The sequence below is a fragment of the Chrysemys picta genome, chromosome 1 (assembly GCF_011386835.1).
Source record: "Chrysemys picta bellii isolate R12L10 chromosome 1, ASM1138683v2, whole genome shotgun sequence".
Classification (NCBI taxonomy): domain Eukaryota; kingdom Metazoa; phylum Chordata; order Testudines; family Emydidae; genus Chrysemys; species Chrysemys picta.
Genome location: NC_088791.1, coordinates 122,312,515 through 122,332,122, shown reverse-complemented (window position 1 = coordinate 122,332,122; position 19,608 = coordinate 122,312,515). Strand labels below are relative to the sequence as shown.

Here is a 19,608-nt window from a genome sequence, read left to right as displayed (position 1 = left end):
CTCACATCTCCTGGCAAAAGTTCCTTTTCAAAGTGAAACTTCCTGCTTTTCCATTTAAACTGTAAGCCGCTTGTTTTTAATTTTACCTTTTAGAGAAAGAAAGAGAAAAAAACAAAACAAAAAAACCATCTCTCTCTCTTTATGGAAATTGTGTTTCTCTGACTCTTCCAGCATGGTTAAGTTTTCCTCACCTTGTAACAATCATATAGTACTAGATGAAACCTGTACAGTGTAACTTAATTATTCCTCAATATTCCAGTGGGAAATTTTTTCAACTTGGTAGTTCTACTTCTTTACTGAAGAGTGTAGATCATCTCCTCCAGCTAAATCATTTCCAGCTCCTTCCAAGACACAGCTATAGGAAAATGTATTATCTGAAAGTGGTATTCTTTCAGCCATAATGATCTCCCGGATCTTTTTTTTTAAATCAACTTTGCTATTTAGTTCAAAATTTGTGCACTTTTCATGTTTCTTTAAAGGCCAAGGAGAACTCCAGATTTAAAAACAAAACAAAAAAAACTTTGACTTCCAGGTGAGATGGAAACGGAAATCTAATTTAAGTAAAAACTTTGAGCAGTATCACTTTATATTTATAGATATAGAGGGGAAACAAATGGGATTCTACATGAAAAGTCTGCTGTTTTCCACAGCATACCTGAGTAGTTACATCCATCAGAAATGCAATCTCGATGGACACAAGATAGAAATGTGCTTTCCATGGAAGGACCAACAGAAAGGGCCACAAACTTGTAAGGCACAGGTTAAAAGCCTTATCCTACATCAAAGTATGTTAGTGGCAGAACTCTTACTAATTGCCACAGGATCAGGCCCCAAGTCCCCAGGGAGCAGGTCCTCACCTAGTGTAAACTATCATAGCTCCATTGTTTTGAATGGTGGTCAAATAGCATTCCTCCACCTCAGTCTCTATCTGACTTTCCCATCCAAAGCCCTTACTGAGGAGTAAGCAACTTTTGGTGATTTCTCTCTTCCTTCCCGAGATGAGGAGGTTTTCACCAGTCTCTTACTGGTCGAGTGAGGTGAGGCCTAACACTCAGATTGATGGCATTTCTGTGTCTGTAATGTGATAACTTTTGAAGACCTGCAGCACCAACTGGCCACTGTCAAGGGAAGAGGTAATGAAGGCAGGCATCAGGGTTAGGGTTTAAGGTTAGGGTCCCTAGAGTGAGTGATGATTGCTTGAGTTAGTTCTGGTGTCAAAATATTACTGCTCAGGCTTCTTTGTCTGCATTAACAAAGGGGCACCATCAAGGGGAAGATGTTGATATGAAACCGATTAAAACAATGAAGAAAAGAAGAGGAGCAGTTTAGACACCAGTGAAATTTAGGTTTAGTGGCAGTATCTTGTAAAACTTCTGTGGGTTCAGGGATAGATGGTGTTCCTGCCTGTCGTCATTGTTTGTTTGGCCAATAAGAGATTGGTAGAAGCCCACTCATCACAGCAAGGAATGAAGAAATCAACAAATGGTGCTTAACACACAATAAGGGTTTGGGACAGAGAGGAAGTCCAGGAATTGGAGAACCACTGATTGGGTGAGCCAAAAGAAGCAGGAGTCATTGGTGTACAAAGGAAGTGCAGCCATTCGGCTGAAGCTGAAAGAGATACAGGTGGAAGAGTGCCAGATAGAGACTGAGCTGGAGGGATGCCACTTGTGTGAGAAGAAGAAAGCATGTCAGTTCCTGCTAGACAGAGGTGAGACTGGCAGTTCCAGAGCAAGAGACAAAGAAAGAGGAAAAAGCTAGAGTAAATAAGTACAAAAGCACAAGCCAAAAGAAGGGGGGAGGGAAGAATGAGTGATGTAGTGAAGAAGAGAAACAAAGTGCAGAACTCAAAAGCAGAGTAGCCCCTTTCTGACCTCCCCAAGTGCCCTTTAAAAAAACCTGTTGTAAAATTATTTCTTCAGTACTGTGAGGAAAGAGGCAGCTGCATTGTATTTGAGATGGTTCGTGAGCTACGAATGACTTTAAGGGGTAATGGCAGTTACCACTGGCCAGTGCTTTCATCAGACGATCCTACTGTAAAAATCAGTCTGACGGCTGCAAGAGCTCCTGGTGTTGTTTTGGCATGAATGATGTACCTGCTACATTCCAGGTTGGTCAATAAACAGGTTAATGGGTCTGTGCAGCTTTGCAATGGTTTTTAATCTAGGACAATCACATAATCATGTACAGTTAGAAATGGAAAAACAAAAAGAATATCTGCAAAGCTTTGGAAGCATGCCAATAGCAGCCTCTGAGACAGATGGTTATTAGCTTGGCATGGCCAGTGTGACTTACCTAGGACACAGACTCTGCACCATTGAAGAACCAGCCAAGGTGGAGGCCAATAGTGACTGGCTCATATCTGCCGCAAAATGCCAGATGAAGGCTTTCCTAAGGCACTGATGGCTTATAAGTGGCTATAATTTTTTCAAGCCCCTCTGACAGATGCTACTGATGACTAAGCCACCTGAGAAGCTGGCATGGATGGACAAATCAATTCGTATGGATGCACATAAGGCAGTGCTTAACTTGCTGCTGGCAGAGATGGTTATTCCCCTTGTTGTGTGAGTTTTAAAAAAAATAAAGAGGTCATTTTATCCAATAGAATGCACAATCTCAAAATTCATGACAGGCTTTATAGAAGGCCTAGGGGAGGCAGGCAGTGACACTGTCTGTTCTCCTAAAGGGTTAGTATCCCTTTCCATTTTGGTACCCGAGAGCTCGAATGCATAAGCCATTTAAGTCTGGTACATAAATGACTTCACTTTAAAGATGTACATGCAGAATGCAAATTTTGCTGCGTGTGGGTGACATCAAACCACTTATCAAACAGGCTTGATGTCCTTCAGTAGGCCCTAGAAGCATAGGGAAGATGTTGGATCATGAGAGAAAGGGTTGATTGGTGGGGGAAATATAGCGAGATCTGAAAAAAGCTCTAGAGGTAGGTCTTTGGCCAACAGGGCCAGATTAAGGGATAGATGTTACAGGAATGTGCCTGTGGCCCCAGCTCCTAGAGTCAAAGTAATCTAAAATTATAATATAAAGTATATTTCTAGCCCTCCCTGTTGCACAGAAAACATGACCCAAGTGTAGTTGATGCACCAATGTTCGCTGAACTTTGCAGAGAAGCCATAGCTTTGAGAGGTGTGAACTGCTCTATTCATCCCAAAGGGTTGTGAACTCAAAGCTGCTGGTCTTGGGGGGGGGGGTCTCTTGCCAAAAAACCCAATATTGGACTCTGTGTGGGAGGGCTGAGGACCTTTGCTGCTCTCAGCCCACCACTGTTCTGCTGAGGTGGTGTCAGCAGAAGTTCTCCATGGCATGGGTTTTCTTACTTGAGTAGGCTCCACGACTTTGTAACTATTTTTTTTAAATTTGAGAACAGTCTGGCAACACTGATAGATGGCCACTGTGGGTATGTCTGCACTGCAAACTAAGCCTGGATCTGTGGGACTCAGGCTTATGGACTCAGTGTTTCTAAGTCCGTGCTTGGGTGTCAGAGCACTGTAAACCTGGGCTTACAATAGCTGGACTCGGGTCTCTCAGTCCAGCTAACATGTCCATGCTGCACTATGTAGATATTCTGACTTGGGTCTATGGCCAGATCTGTGGTCACGCTGCAAAACGATAGAGCTTAGACTTGAGTCACAATGGGACTCAGGCTCTGACCCAACCCTTAGGATCTAGATCCTGAGTGCCTGCTGACCTGAGTCAGACTGATTTGTGTGTGGATGGAAGGAGAGGCTAAAACCTAAGTCCGAGCCCGGGCTTAATGTCCAGGATAGACATACCCTGCAAGTACTCGAGTGAATGATGTCTACACAAACTGTCTTAGCAAATAGCATCCAGAACACTGAACACACTTCTTATGCAGATATTCAAGACACACCTACCACCACACAGTGCTAATGAAAGGGTAACATTAAGAAGAGAAGAACTGAAGAGACTACACTCTATTGATGGGCAGCTAGGAATACTTGCAGTGTATATAATTTCAATGAATATCACCAGCTTGTATAAAAGACAGCTAGTTATTTTATGCTAGCTCAGTTTTTCCTTGGTACTTAGCAACCAGCACTGACAGTTTAGTCCTTAAAGTCTATTAAAGAAAATACGTGGGCTGTATTTACAAACTCAAACAAAGAGCAGCATGTTATTAGCTAGAGAGTAACTTCATGCAGAACTAAAAAGTTTGCCGATATGTGCATACATTTCCTTTTTGAAAATTTCAAATGACTTATCATAGCTATATATTTTAGCCAAACCCTGAGAGGCCTCAAAGTTTAAGTCTAGAAAGGGACCACCAGATCATCTAGTCTGATCTTCTGTATATCACAGGCCACCAACACCACCCCACATTAAACCCAACAACCAAAATTAAACTAGAGTATTACAACCCTCAGGAGACTAGGCTATCCTCCATCTGGTTTAATAAAATACATCACACCAATTCATTCCCACCAATCCAAGTAATCCTTTTCCATACCTATAGCCTGAGCCAGGGCTATCACCACCTCCTGGCAAGTTGTGACTTCAGTGACCCCACAAACAATTCTCTGGACTCCATCCACCCATACTTTGAGCTCCATGGTGCACCAGATCATCCAAGAGCCATGAATGCAGTCATCAGGATGTCAAGTCATGTTTACAGCTACACCAAAGATGATGAGGCTGACTTCTAGTCATCAGCTGGAAAAGAAAATAATTCTGCCTTTTAGTGTAAGGCATTGACAAGTTATATTACAAACAAACAATAATTTACTTAACATTTATGGGGTTAGGGGTGGGGGAGGTCTACTTCAATGTCAAACATTTTAAACCAAGTTAGGTTTTATAACATGGAAAGAGATGCAATTTTTATTTTAAATGAACTCATTTTGAGGGCATTTCTGCATTCTCTTTTAGAGCTGGAAACCCTAGAACAGCAGCACTGTGGTAGGTCTCAACAAGAAAATGAAACGGATAATTCCTGTTCAAGATGAGAAAATTTCATAGACACGAAATAAAAATAAAAAAACCTAGCAGAAATAAGGAAGAGTAAACCCCATTTTAAAAATTCATATGGTTTTAATAACCTGCAGTTTTACTAACAGCTTTTTTAAAATATGATTTTAATTTTACCAGTCTCTCTTTACTCGCTCTCCTCTTTTCCCCCAGCTACATCAATTTACTCTAAAGTAATAAACTTTAAGGTTTCATACAAGTTTTTTGCCTACCATATAGTACTTGGCAAGCATTTACAAACAGAAAACTCAACATTTTGAGAAATGGGCAGAAAGTAATTCCTAAAATAAAAGTGAGAAAAATAAATAAAAAGGCCCTAATACATTGATTGGATCTCTCACGGGATTGGTAACTCGTTGCAGAATCTTTTGGCACTAGTTCAGTAGTTGAAATAGGCAGTGGTTTCCAACTGATGGCTGCTAGAGTGGGCTTCAGAGCCCACCTCTTCCCTTTTGAAATTTAATGCAGTGGGATGTGGGTGCTTAACTCCTAGGATACTTTGAAAATTCTAGCCCTACTCACTTCATGAAGCAATTTGGTGATCACTGTCCAGTTCCTACTGCAAAAGCATCCACATCATAAAACCCATTGTTATCTTGCATCATTGATGGCAGGCTCAACAAAGAGACCAAACAGACATGGAAACAGACACAGCTTAATGCCACTAAATCGGGTGGCCCAGATAATCTCCATCCAAGAATACTAAAGGAACTGGCACATGAAATTGCAAGTCCAATAGCAAGGATTTTGAATGAATCTGTAAACTCAGCGGTCGTACCCTATGACTGGAGAATTGCTAATATAGTTCCTACTTTTAAGAAAGGGAAAAAATGTGATCCAGGAAACTACTGGCCTATTAGTTTGACCTCAATTGTATGCAAAGTCCTGGAACAAATTTTGAAAGAGAAAGTAGTTAAGGACATACAAGTGAATGGCAATTGTGATAAAATACAACATGGTTTTACAAAAGGTAGATTGTGCCAGACCAACCTGATCTCCTTAATTGAGAAGGTAACTGATTTTTTAGACAAAGGAAATGCAGTAGATCTAATCTAGCTGGATTTCAGTAAAGCATTTGATACAGTTCCACATGGGAAATTAATAGTTACATTGGAGAAGATGGGGATTAATAGGAGAATTGAAAGGTGGATAAGGATCTGGTTAAAGAGGTGACTACAACGGGTCATACTGAAAGGTCAGGCTGGAGGGAGGTTACTAGTGGAGTTCCTCAGGGTTTGGGTTTGGGGCCAATCTTGTTTAACGTTTTTATTACTGACCTTGGCACAGAAAGTGGGAGTATGCTAATAAAATTTGCAGATGACACAAAGTTGGGAGGTACTGCCAATACAGAGGAGGACCAGAATATCATACAAGAAGATCTGGATGACCTTGTAAACTGGAGTAATAGAAATGGGATGAAATTTAATAGTGCAAAGTGAAAGGTCATACATTTAGGGACTAACAAGAATTTTTGCTATAAACTGGGGGCTTATCATTTGAAACTGACAAAGGAGAAAGACCTGGACATATTGGTTGACTATAAGCTGTCAATGTGATGCAGCCATGAAAAAGGCTAATGCAGTTCTAGGATGCTTCAGGTGAGGTATTTCCAGTAGAGACAGGGAAGTATTAGTATTATAATACTAGGCACTGGTAAGACCTCATCTGGAATTCTGGTCTTCCATGTTTAAGAAAGATGAATTCAAACTGGAACAGGGGCAGAAAAGGGCTACTGGGATGATCCGAGGAATGGAAAACCTACCTTATGAGAAGAGACTCAAAGAACTTGGCTTGTTTAACCTAACCAAAAGCAGGCTGAGGGGAGATATGATTGCTCTCTATAAATACATGAGAGGGATAAATACCAAGGAGGGGAAAGAGTTATTTAAATTAAGCACCAATGTGGACACAAAAACAAGTGGATATAAACTGGTCTAAAATAGTTTAGGCTTGAAAAATAATTGAAGGTTTCTAACCGTCAGAGGAGTGAAGTCCTGGACAGTCTACCAAGTGGGGGGCAAAAAACCTACCTAGCTTTGAGACTGAGCTTGATAACTTTATGGAGGGGATGGTATGATGACCCTGCCTACAATGGCATGTGGCCCATCGGTAAGGTTGTCAATTTTCTACTTGCACAAAACTGAACACCCCTGCCCGCCCCCCGAGGCCCTGCCCCTACCATGCCCCTTCTCAGAGACTCCACCCCCACCCTCTCCATCCCCCCCTCCCTTTGTCACTCGCTTTCCCCACCCTCACTCACTCATTTTCATGGGCTGGGGTAGGGGGTTGCGGTGCAGGAGGGGGTGTGGGTTCCAGCTGGGGGTGCAGTTCTGGGGTGGGGCCAGGGATGAGGGGTTTGGGGTGCAGGAGGGGGCTCTGGGCTGGAGAGTGGAGCCGAGGGGTTCAGAGTATGGGAGGGGGCTCTGGGCTGAGGCAGGGTGTTGGGCAGTGGAAGGGGGTATGGGCTCTGGGTGGAGGGTGCGGGTTCTGGGGTGGGGGAAGGAATGTGGGATTGAGGGTGTAGGAGGGGGATTGACTGGGGCATGGGCTGGGACCGAGGGGTTCGGAGGGAGGGAGAGGGATCAGGGCTGGGACTGAGGGGTTTGGAGGGCGGGAGGGGGATCAGAGTTGGGGTGGGGGCGCCAGGGGGAGGGTGCGGGTGCAGGCTCCAGTGGCACTTACCTCAGGCAGCTCCCGGAAGCAACAGCATGTCCCCCATTCTGGCTTCTATGCAAAGCCACAGCCAGGTGGCTCTGTGCGCTGCCCCGTCTGCAGGCACCACCCCCGCAGCTCCCACTGGACATGGTTCCTGACCAATGTGAGCTACAGAGCCGGCACTTGGAGTGGGGGAGCTCCCTGGCTGCCCATAGGTGTACGAGCTGGAGAGGGGACATGCCGCTGCTTCCGGGAGCTGCGCGGTGCACAGAGCCACAGCAAGCAGGCAGCCTGCCTTAGCCCTGCTGCACCACTGACCAGACATTTAACGGCCTGGTCATCGGTGCTGACTAGTGCCGCCAGGGTCCCTTTTCGACCGGGTGTTCCATTCGAAAACTGGACATCTGGCAACCCAACCATCAGTGACTGCCAGTAGCAAAAATCCCCAATGACTGGAGACGGGACACTAGATGGGGAGGGCTTTGAGTTACTACAGAGAATTCTTTCCCAGGTCCCTTGCTGGTGGGTCTTGCCCACATGCTCAGGGTCTAACTGATTGCCATATTTGGGGTCAGGAAAAAATTTCCCTCAGGGTCTGACTGGCCTAGGGTTACCATATTTTAATTTAAAAAAAGGAGGACACTCCGGCCCCACCCCAAACTCCGCCCCTTCCCGCCCCCAGCCCCACCCCTTCCCCAAAGTCCCCGCCCCAACTCTGCCCCCTCCCCTGAACGCTGCGCCCCCCTGCTCCTCCCCCTCCCCTGCTTCCCACGAATCAAATGTTCGTGGGAAACCTGAAACAGGGAGGCAGCAGGTAAGCTGGGGCTAGGGCGCGGCCCAGTCCGCCCCCGCCCTGGCCGAGCGGCTCCCTCCGGCGGCTGGCCGGCCCAGGCCAAGAGGCTCTGACCCCGGCGTCTCCCGCCCGGCTCGGGCCCTGGGGCGGCGGCCCCGGTTCCGGCCCGCCCTGGCCCCGGCGGCCCCTGGCCCCAGCGGCCCCGGCCGAGCGGCGCCGGCCCGGACCCAAACCCCATGACCCCTCCCTCCCTATTTTCCTGGACATGTCCGGCTTTTTGGGATTTCCTCCTGGACGGGGATTTGAGGCCCAAAAAGCCGGACATGTTCGGGAAAATCCAGACGTATGGTAACCCTAGACTGGCCTGTCCTGGGGGGTTTTCACCTTCCTCTGCAGCATTGGGCATGGGTCGCTTGCAGGTTTAAACTAGTGTAAATGATGAATTCTCTGTAACTGGAAGTCTTTAAATCATGTTTTGAAGACTCCAGTAACTCAGCCAGAGGTTATTGTCCTATTACAGGAGTGGGTGGGTGAGGTTCTATTGCCTGCAATGTGCAAGAGGTCACACTAGATGATCACGATGGTGCCTTCTGACCTTAAAGTCTTTGAGTCTATGAACACTGAACTACCTTCTCATCTCATTCGCTCCCGATCTGGAAGAAGGGACATTGGGAAGACACTGCAGTGATGTTTACATTGCCACTGCCCACGTGCTACCTGCTTTGCAGATAGCGGCCTTCAGTTTCCAGTTGTGCTAACTGTCAATCCTGAACCTTTCACATACAGTATATTGCACTGAATATATTACCAACACAGAGACAAATTGCACTGATCTGCCGCTGGCAGAATTCAGTGCATTTCCATTGCCTTCAGTGAAAATATGCCAGGTTACTCCAGCTGAAGAACTGGCCCATTGCATTCTATCACCACCACATCCAACATTAAAAACAAACTTCCCAAGAGGGAAAAAAAAAATTCTTCAATTTTAAAATTTAATTTTGAGTAAACAGAAATGCAATATAAAATTTATTCCCAAATTCATCACTATCCTGGCATTGGAAAGAATGGAACTGAAAGCACAGGAACAGCAGACCAAAAGTTGGGAGAACTAATTTGTGAGCACCTCATAAAAACAGTTTGTTCCTTGCTCATTCCTTGTGATCAGCTGCCGGTATAGACCTATCCCTCATTAACAGCAGTCAAACCATGCAAGGATTGTCAGCTTTAGTTTCAAACTAACTATAGCTCTGAATAAATGTGGTTTTGCAACAGTTCAGCTTTCCAAGGTTGTGAATGAGAGAGAGAGAGAGAGCGCTGAAACAAATCTGTCTGGATTATGTCCCACAAAAAGTTAATTTCTTGCCAGGACAGTGAAGATGTTGAATTTCAAAGACTTCAAAGTAAACTCCAGGGAAGCATTACTTAGATGGCTTAAGATATGATACTAGTGATGTTGGTTTGCCTTCTAAATCGTAAATAACAGCTGAATTATATAACAGATGGAGAAAAATAAACTAAATTAATTCAGCAAAGGAAACTGAAATATTTGTGTAATTCCACATGAATAAAGGGTGATCAAACAAGAGAAGATGTTTTTAAAGTACCAAGAAAGTGGACAACACCGGGACAAAGAAAAGAGATCTGAAAGTTACTTAGAGGAGATTAGCAAAAGAAAAAGAGGGCCTGGTTGCACAAAACAGCTGGAATTTGATGATGCTGATGGATTTAGTACAATTGTGCTTGCAGGCAGAATTGGGGCAGAAAGAACTCGAAGTAACTGCTAAATAGTTCCCATTTTACAAATTGTAAACTGAATTGCATTCTTCTTAGGATGCAAACATTCATCAGCTTCTATATGTAACAAAATAGGAGTCCAGCCCAATAGTTATAATATAGAAGAGATTATTCAGTTTTAAGCCCAGCATCTTGTTGCTACAACTGGCAGGTATCTGAAATGCTGTTCAGGAGGCATACTGATCCTCATTAGGGAGGGTGTGACTCAGAGCCAACAAAGGGCTCCCTTTAACCCACCCAACATGCAAATAGGGCCTGAACCAGCACCCACTCAAGTCTGATTCAGGCCCTTCTGAAGCAGCATTGAGGGACTCAGCTGTGAAGTCTGTCTGTCACAATTGTGTGAAATACATATTTCAAAAAACAAAAACAAGGACTAGTGAATATTTGATTCCAAATGTATAAATAAAAGCAGATCTCAAATATGTTCAACTCTTTAAACTCAAAGTAATATATGTCAGGACTCTTAAGAATTCTACTTCATGCACAGTAACATTCTTTTCAGTAAGCATCATGGAAAATTAATCCACGGGGCGATTTAACAGTTTAAACAAATATACTTCCCACACATAAAATTGTATTTCAAACACAACCTGCATATGGAAGTATTACTAATACAAATACTGAAATTGCTCATCTAGTTAAGACTACTGCCATGTACCAATCAACTAAGGAGGTCTTTTATTGGCCCATAATATAACGGAATGACTGAAAAGCCTCATAAAAGGTCCCATCAGTCACCTTTAATTGTTTATTCTTGGAAAGGCTGTCTTTGCAAATAAACAGACTTCACATTCCAAGTGAAAATGTAAAGAACTTTGCTAATTAATTTAATATACTGCTGAGAGTTGGACAGTTCAGATTTACTGGCACAAAACAAGCCATCTCTCTATGTGACAACACACACGTCAAAGAATCCAACAGCCCTAATTGTTTTTCTGTCTGTCAACATCCAAAGTATTATTTTAATTTAGCAAGACAGCTAGCGCTCCCCCCCACCCCGCAGTCAGCATACCTAATTAACAGTCCTGCATTCAGTGTAGCACACGGTTTTGCATTTCCATTTTCTGAATGCCTTTATTTGAAAAAAATCAAATTTAGTAGAATATTGCAGTCACTTCTTGCTTCAAAAAAGCAAAATGTTCTGAACACTAAAATCTCTTTTGCAGTGGTTCAAGTTAAAGAAAAATACTGACATTTGAAATTTAAAAGGGCCAAATAACCTTATTGGAATAAACAGGAAAAGGAAAGCAAAACAACGAAAGCAGTTTATTGTACGTGCTTCAATCAGCATGGCATCAGTGCCCAGACACGGGACCGAATGCATGATCAAAGACATTAATATGTCAGGCTTCCTAACATCTGCCAAATGGAACACACACATGGACTTCGGACATTATGGTCTGATGTAGTGATTTCAGAATATATATTACATGCTTCCAAATAAAGCTAAACTGTTATCAATCTAATGTAATATGGAATGAATCTGGATTATAAGACTCCTGTAAACTTTTTATAGTATAATGTTTGAGAAAGGAGAAAAATCTTTTGGCCTTTATAACCATCTCTCTTCCCAAAAGATCCACTCACTTATGAGGCTAGACTACCTTTTCTATTACAATTTGTTCCGTTCCTCCCCTCCCCCACCTCACACTTATTCAAGTAATTGTTCGCTGCCAGCAAACTCTTAATATTGTTCAGTTATTGGTTTTTCTACCTTCTCAGTGAGGTATTTGCTGGTAAAATATATTATATATATATATATATATATATATATATATATATATATATATATATATATATATATATATATATATATATTTTACATTGGAGTTAGTGCTCAAAATGTGTTAGGCACTAGGCAAACCCAGAACATAACTCTTGCCTCAGCTCTTGCCTTGAATAGCATATAAATTAGTCACCTTAACTAGGACTGGATAAAAATAAGAACTAGCTTGAACCTCTTAATTAAATGGAAAGTGAACTTCAACTACCTTGGATGTTTGAATACAATTCAACTAATAAAATAAAAATCTGTGCCATGTTGCCCTAGTTCCTGGTTTTAGCAAGGATTGGAAAGAGCTATGAGGATGACTCATATTGTTCTATAATATTTCTATACCAAAGGAGGTTTGAAGCTTATCCGTACAGGAGATGGGCGTGAGTCATAGTATGGCTCTCATCAGATATGTCCTAAAGTTCTTGTATGTTTTAGGTCCAGAATTTTGGTCCAGCTCCATCTTGAAAAGGTTTGGCTCAGGTTAAGTTTGACGATCACAAAGCTATACTTTCTTCATCTCTTCTCTGTGCCTTCTTCCAATTGGGCTCATATCTAGAGCTCCTCACTTATTTTGATTCACCATGCTCAAACCCTTTCCCTTAAGGCCCCCCTTTGTCCCATTCTGTTTTAGATCTTCATATTCTCTTATTTTCTAAAGGAAAAAAATTGAAGTGCCACTATATATGGGTATACTAACTATATTGCTGTTATTCTTTATCCCACAGCTTCCCTTCACTACTGGTTTGTCACCTGCACAGCTATGCTATAGACTGCAAGCTCATTGGAATAGATATCTTATTTTTGTGCCTTCTCTGAAGTGCCTGCCACTCTTTCAGGTGCTGTGGAAAAGTAATTCATAATAAATATCTGTAAAACCTAGCCCTTCCCCAGAAGAGTTAATCATTTCTGATAATTTAAAATTAACATGGCAGTTTCATACCATCGCTCATCTCTACATTGTCCATTTAGATTGAAGGCATTTCTGGACTGGGATTAGGGTGAACTCCTGGTTCAACAGAACTCCTGGTTCTATTGAAATCAAAGGCAGAGTTCCTGCTGACTTCAGTAGCACATCCCTGGTCGGCTTCTTGACTATAAAACAACTAGCACACCACTCAGCTATATAAATTACTTCATTACTAGGTCGGAGTAGATTAGCACTATATTGGCCAAGAGTTTACCAAATCGTTCCTCTCTATTCCTTCTCTCTCCAAAAATTGCCTCACTGAAAGCTGCACCTTCTTGTGCGATTTGACCTAAATGATTTGACCAGAACCAGCACACAGCTCCAACTCCCCCAACTCCCAGGTTCCACACCACCAGTCAGCTGTGGGCTGTGCCTTCTGCTACTCAATGACATTCTACTGCATCAGAATCTGGATCCCAAATACCTCCCCTACATCTAGGCTAGGTTACAGGCAAGAGAGTCTATCAAGCTCTTTTGAAATATAGAAGCATCTACGAGGGTGTGGCATTACCACTGATGGACAGGGAAGAAAGACTGCTCCATGGGATTTCTGGTATCCAGGAAGAAAGTAACATCTTCCAGATGACTGGGAATGGAGAACTTGCCATTAGGAACAAGACAGCTAATATTTAGCTAAGCCTCCTGCACAATATGGTGACTGGGAAAGATCCTGTAAGGTTCTCTCTGTCCCACCAGTAAAATCCTTTTGATTACACATTTGATTCAGGACACCAACTATGAGGTCTCTTTTCTGCAATGTTTTACTTGGTTCTTTTACAGTTTTATGTAGCACCTCATCTGCCTGAGCTAGCTTTGGTCATGAAAATGAAAATACCTGACTACAGAAGGTACATCAAGCCTCCACATTTTTGGTGGGTCACAAGAGAACTATCTCAGCTTATCATCCCTTTCAACAATTTAAGGTCTCGGAGACTATCAGCATTGCCTAAAGAATCCTTGAAGACAAGGATGGGGTGGGTTAGGGTAGGCTGGATGTGGAGAAATGATAAGCCTTACCTCACAGGCAATGCTTAATTTGTGCCAGGTCTTATCCCCGACACCTCTAGGCGTGGCAGTTCATACCCCTGGCACTTCTGGGCTTGCACTGTCAGTTATGAAAGTAAAAAAAAGTTGGTTGAGCCCTGGCACCTCTTTCATTACAAATTAAGCACTGCTCATAGGCCTAACTCATATCCATGCTAAGATAAAAATCAATTCCATTCAGAAGTCATGCAGGACCAGGACCAGGACCAAGATCAAGGAAATTTTGGCTGTAGCAGTGCCAGAAAGCCCTGATATAAAAGTCTATCTGAACTCTCCATTAACTGGAAGAGGTGTTCCCCTAGCAATAAGCACCCCACCTTCAGGGAGTCTCGCCTCCAGACAAGGAAAGAGGTCCACCCAAACCCCAAGGATTGTTGTTTCCAATACAAGATATTTAGCTGATTTGCATCCAGGGAACATTACAAGTAGCAATCTAGCAGCAGTTGGCTGCATCATTATGGTCTTAACTTGTTCGGCATCCTTAACAGTGCTGCACGGAATTGAGGAAATGAAGCATTGCCTCTGAACAACAGAATCCACAGCAAGCCTGCACTAATAAAGTTCTTCCTGATTATAGAAGATTTCCTATTTCTCATTAGGTTTCAATTTTATTTGTCTGTTGTAGAGATGGGGAGACGGCAGAATCTCCCCTTTACAATTGGGTAGGGAGAATTTTTCTTTTTGGATGGGGGGACATGGATTGCCATAGTCAGCTGGAGTGGTAACTGAAACACTCAAACCCTCCTCCCACCCTAAAATTTACACAATTTACTTCAATATTTGTCTCTTCAATTCCCACCCTCACCCACAACCTTGGGATTTGTCTTTTTCTTTATTCACATATCCGCTTCTCCCCCACCATCTTAGCACCCCCAGCTCCTTCTATGCCCTCTCTGGTCCCTATTTTTCATTCTTGCCCCTCTCCTAGTACATGATTTTTGCTCCCCTCTCCCTTGAGAAAAAGCTTTGCAGCTACATCCCATTCCCAGCTGGCCACGTTGACTGAAGCCTGCTGATCAGGTGCCTTAGTTCAGCGTTGTCTCTTCCCCTTCTTTACTGCATTCCTGGTGTCAGTGGGAAAGGTGGAGCCTGTAGTTATTTCCCTACTGTGCCCTCATGAGCTCTCATGACTGAGCTGAAGACCCCACCAGGATGTCTAGCTCTTCCTACCCTATGAAGATGCTGCTGGAACAGATGCAGCAGCGCTATGGTGTAGGCCACGTTTGACGACCCCCTCCTCTCACTCCTGCTGGCTGGTGATTGGCTACACTGTTGTGTAAGGCTGACCTGCGACTCCACTCAGCACTGAATCAAGCTGACCATGAAGTGAGATTCTCTGCAGGATGGCTTTAAAGCCTTACGATTGCAGAGCGAATTTAAAGTCCATCTGCCTATACAGAACCAAGCCTACCCATTGCCATTGTATTTGGTCAATACTTTGTACTGTTAGTAGTTTCAAAAGCAGCTCATTCAATCCTTGCTGCAGTGCTTCAAATGTAGGGTTTGGCACACTTGGATGCATCTCAGAGTACCCTGGAAGCATCACAAAATTTATTGCAAGGAAACAAAACGGAAGGTATACTAATGGAACAGATGGCCTATTTAATTCCCTTGTTTTATTTTGCCACTATTGGGAATAGAACTTTAGCATTTGTAACATTACTTTAAAAAACACACATATATACTTAATCTAAAAAGAACAAAAACAATCTGGAGCTAAGGTCCTCCCTCGGTCACGCCTAAATATAAAAAATGCTCTTTTCTAAGATCACTCCTGACCTCAGGCACAAAAGGGGAAAGGTTTTCAGGCTATAGGCTTAACTCAGACATACCACTGAGCCCCAGTGATGGTCATTTCCATCTACTGCACCAGATCTCAGTGCAGCTCAGAGTCTTGAAGTAGACAATCTAAAGCACAAAGATAGGTACCAGCAAATCAAAAAAGTATTCCATACATTAATTGGATCATTTTGGAGAGCTGCAAGCAAATTTATTTTTATACATGTTTGGCTCAGATTCAGGTGAGGACTGCTAGTAAACAGGATCCGAAACCTTTCACGTCCTGAGTCACCACTTTGAATCTGGCTCAGTTTGATAGTAACCATCTGACGAAGGATTGTTGTTCTGTGTGAAACAAACTGGCAGCATCAGTCCATTCCAGGTGCCCAAATTACAAAACTATTGGCACAACTGGTTTTAATTGGCAGTTTAAGTAGAGATCAAGGATTGAATGGGCATGGAAAGTAAACATCTCGTCTTTGCATGCAGCCCTGCAGATCTGGGATGGGGTGTGTTGCTGTTGTAACATAGGGAAGCTTATACTGATGCTATCTGGGTTTAATCTGTTTAGTGGACAGAAGATGTCACTCTCCAGAGGTATCAATCCAAACCTTTCTTCCAGTGCAAACTATACAACTACTCAACCAATCACACACACTCACTTAATATCAATTCCAGCACGAGTCATTCCATGTCAAGTCAACAGATAAATTCACTACATTGTGGTGACCTCCTGGGCCCCTAAAATCTCACTTCCTTTGTTCTATATGGAGAATTTACTGAATCTATGTAGCAAATGCAACACTACTGAAAAATAGCAACTTTCAATGGAGGTAACTTCTGGAAGGGCTTATGCACATGGTCCCTATTTGTACAATGTAATGTGATCTGGAGTAGAATGGTTTGGTATTAAAAAAGCCGAGTCTAGGGAACTAATTCTATTGCAGCACAAAGATTTAGAAGACAACTGAACTACAACGTATGCAAACGGCTTCAAAATTCCCATCATGCCACAAGTACATCCTGAGGTTATCCCTCCAAATATCCTCAATTCATAATGGTGTTTCTTCCCATTGCTGTATGGGAGCAGGTTATTTTCTTAATGGGCTTCACAAAACATTAGTCAAGGCAGACAATTCCTGTTTGTTCACAGTTCACAATATCCCCTGTACATGTTGTCTGCAATTGCTTAAGACCTTGTCAGGAATCTGAGTGAAGACATTTGTCCACAATAATTGCTTGCATTTAGACCAAAGCACTAATGAAATAACCAACTCAATTTCAACAGTAAGTAGTTTAACCCTTGTTTCTGTGAAGTTAAGTCAATTCTTTACTGTTCATTCAGGAACACATGCAGTACCTGCCAAGTTCTTTATTTCTAAACAGCAGTTTTCCGTCAAGAGGAAAAGAGCATCTGAAAAAAATTAACAGGTGGGAAATTTTTTTCCCATCCTCTAACATGAAAGATTAATGCAAATTGATGAAGCTTAAAAAAGCCATAGACCCCCCTTACCACACCTCTCCTATTTAGGCTCAGGCCCAAACATAAGAAAATGTCACCCTCAACCACTACATTTTTTGAGAAAGTTACAGGTGTGGAATGAACTGACATCTCAACCTTAACTCTTTCCCTAAAGATATCTTAAAAAAAAAAAAAGGCTTTACAAATAAAGTGTTTATTTTTTTTAAAGGAATTGGCTTAGAAGTTTTAAAGTGTATGGTTTACTGCACACGTGACTATTAAAAAAAGGAGAAATTATCTCAATGCAAATAAATAAATGAAGTTTATGAAACAGAAATAAATCAAGGCATTTACAGCTCAACCAACATACCATGGATTTTAAAATGGTGACAGACTCCTGACAATTTTCTTCAGCGTTAGAAGGTCACATCATTCCTTAAATAGATAATCCTCTAAGAAGTCCCAAGTTACCAACTCAGAAGCCCTTAAGGGAAAAGGCCTCAGGGTATGCCTGTATAACAGGGCAAACCAGGATATAATTTATTTCCACAATGGAGTTTTTAAAACAAACTAACCTGAAACAACATCAGTTAAATAAAGTGACTAGGCAGGGAGGAGAGAGGGGAAAAAGTTCCCTTTCTAAAGTTTGTTTTGTTGGCTGCACTTACTTTCACAATTCCCCAGGACAAAAAGAACAAACTTCTCTGTGCTTTTCCATCCCCTATTTATAAGGGTCACCTGCATCAATTAAGTATTTCACATCTCTAGGCAATTAAGATTTTTTTAATTGAGTTTTTTCATCAAGGCAAATTTCCATGCAGTAAAGTCATAATATAGGGCAATAGATTAGATATTCCTAGGTACTCCAACTCCATGCTGGGAGATACGGAGTTCCACTAATCCTGCTTTTAACACAAATACAATACAGAAGAGATGAGAGCTCAAATACTCCTTTGCGAAATTGCCAAGAACCTTCCATCATCTGCTGGAGAGGCAAAGACCCTGGCTACTCCACTCTCCACCTCCCAGAGCAAGGGGATAGGCTGATGGTCACTCCACTATTCTGCCTCTCTGAACTCAGAATTTTGACAAGATCCTCCCTAGTGGACAGCCGGAGGAGTTGTCATTTCAATTTTGCCTGTTTGGGGGAAAAAAAATCAAAATTTTATAGCAAAATTGAAGTTTTCCTGCAAAAAAATTCAGTTTTGCCAAAGGGCATTTTTCATTAGAAAAACATTTAGATTAAGATATTTTGACCTGCTCTAGTCTTCATTTCAACTGTGTCAACCCTCTCACTGAGTCTCTCCAGCGGCTCCCTCCTTTCTCCATTGCATCAGCCACAAGCCACTCAAATATGGCGATCAGCTAAACCCTGAGCATGTGAGCAAGACTCACCAGCCAGACACCCAGGAAAGAATTCGCTGTAGTAACTCAGATCCCACCCCATCTAACATCCCATCACAGGCCATTGGGCATATTTATCACTAATAGTCAAAGATCAATTAATTGCCAAAATTACGCTATCCCATCATACCATCCCCTCCATGAATTTATCAAGCTTAGTCTTGAAGCCAGATATGTCTTTTGCCCCCACTGCTCCCCTTGGAAGGCTGTTCCAGAACTTCACACCTTCGTCTAATTTCAAGTCTAAACTTCCTGATGGCCAGTTTATATCCATTTGTTCTTGTGTATACATTGGTACTGAGCTTAAATAAATCCTCTCCCTCCCTGGTATTTATCCCTCTAATATATTTATAGAGAGGAATCATATCTCCCCTCAGCCTTCTTTTGGTTAGGCTAAACAAGCCAAGGTCTTTGAGTCTCCTTTCATAAGACAGGTTTTCCATTCCTCAGATAATCCTAGTAGCCCTTCTCTGTACCTGCTCCAGTTTGAATTCATCCTTTTTAAACATGGGAGACCAGAACTGCACACAGTATTCCAGAGGAGGTCTCACCAGTGCCTTGTATAACAGTACTAACACCTCCCTATCTCTACTGGAAATACCTTGCCTAATGCATCCCAAGACCGCATTAGCTTTTTTCATGGCCATATCACATTGGCGGCTCATAGTCATCCTGTGATCAGCCAATACTCCGAGATCCTTCTCCTCCTCTGTTACTTCTAACGGATGAGTCCTCAGCTTATAACAAAAATTCTGGTTATTAATCCCTAAATGCATGACCTTGCACTTTTCACTATTAAATTTCATCCTATTACTATTACTCCAGTTTAAAAGGTCATCCAGATCTTCCTGTATGATATCCCAGTCCTTCTCTGTATTGGCTTTGGGGACCCAAAGAGACAAAAGATTCCCGCCTTGTGCCAAAGC

The 19,608-nt window shown here is 42.5% G+C and overlaps 1 protein-coding gene across 2 annotated transcripts in view; it reads right to left on the bottom strand.

The window, feature by feature from the left end:
• The window catches only part of RASSF8 (Ras association domain family member 8), a 138,957-nt gene that overhangs the window by 19,688 nt on the left and 99,661 nt on the right, over positions 1–19,608 (bottom strand). For both annotated transcript variants that reach the window (XM_005296646.5, XM_065569021.1), the window contains exon 2: positions 4,487–4,689. In XM_005296646.5, coding sequence (XP_005296703.1) covers positions 4,487–4,604 — 118 coding nt within the window. In that variant the 5' untranslated portion in view covers positions 4,605–4,689. The remainder of the gene's footprint in view (positions 1–4,486; positions 4,690–19,608) is intronic.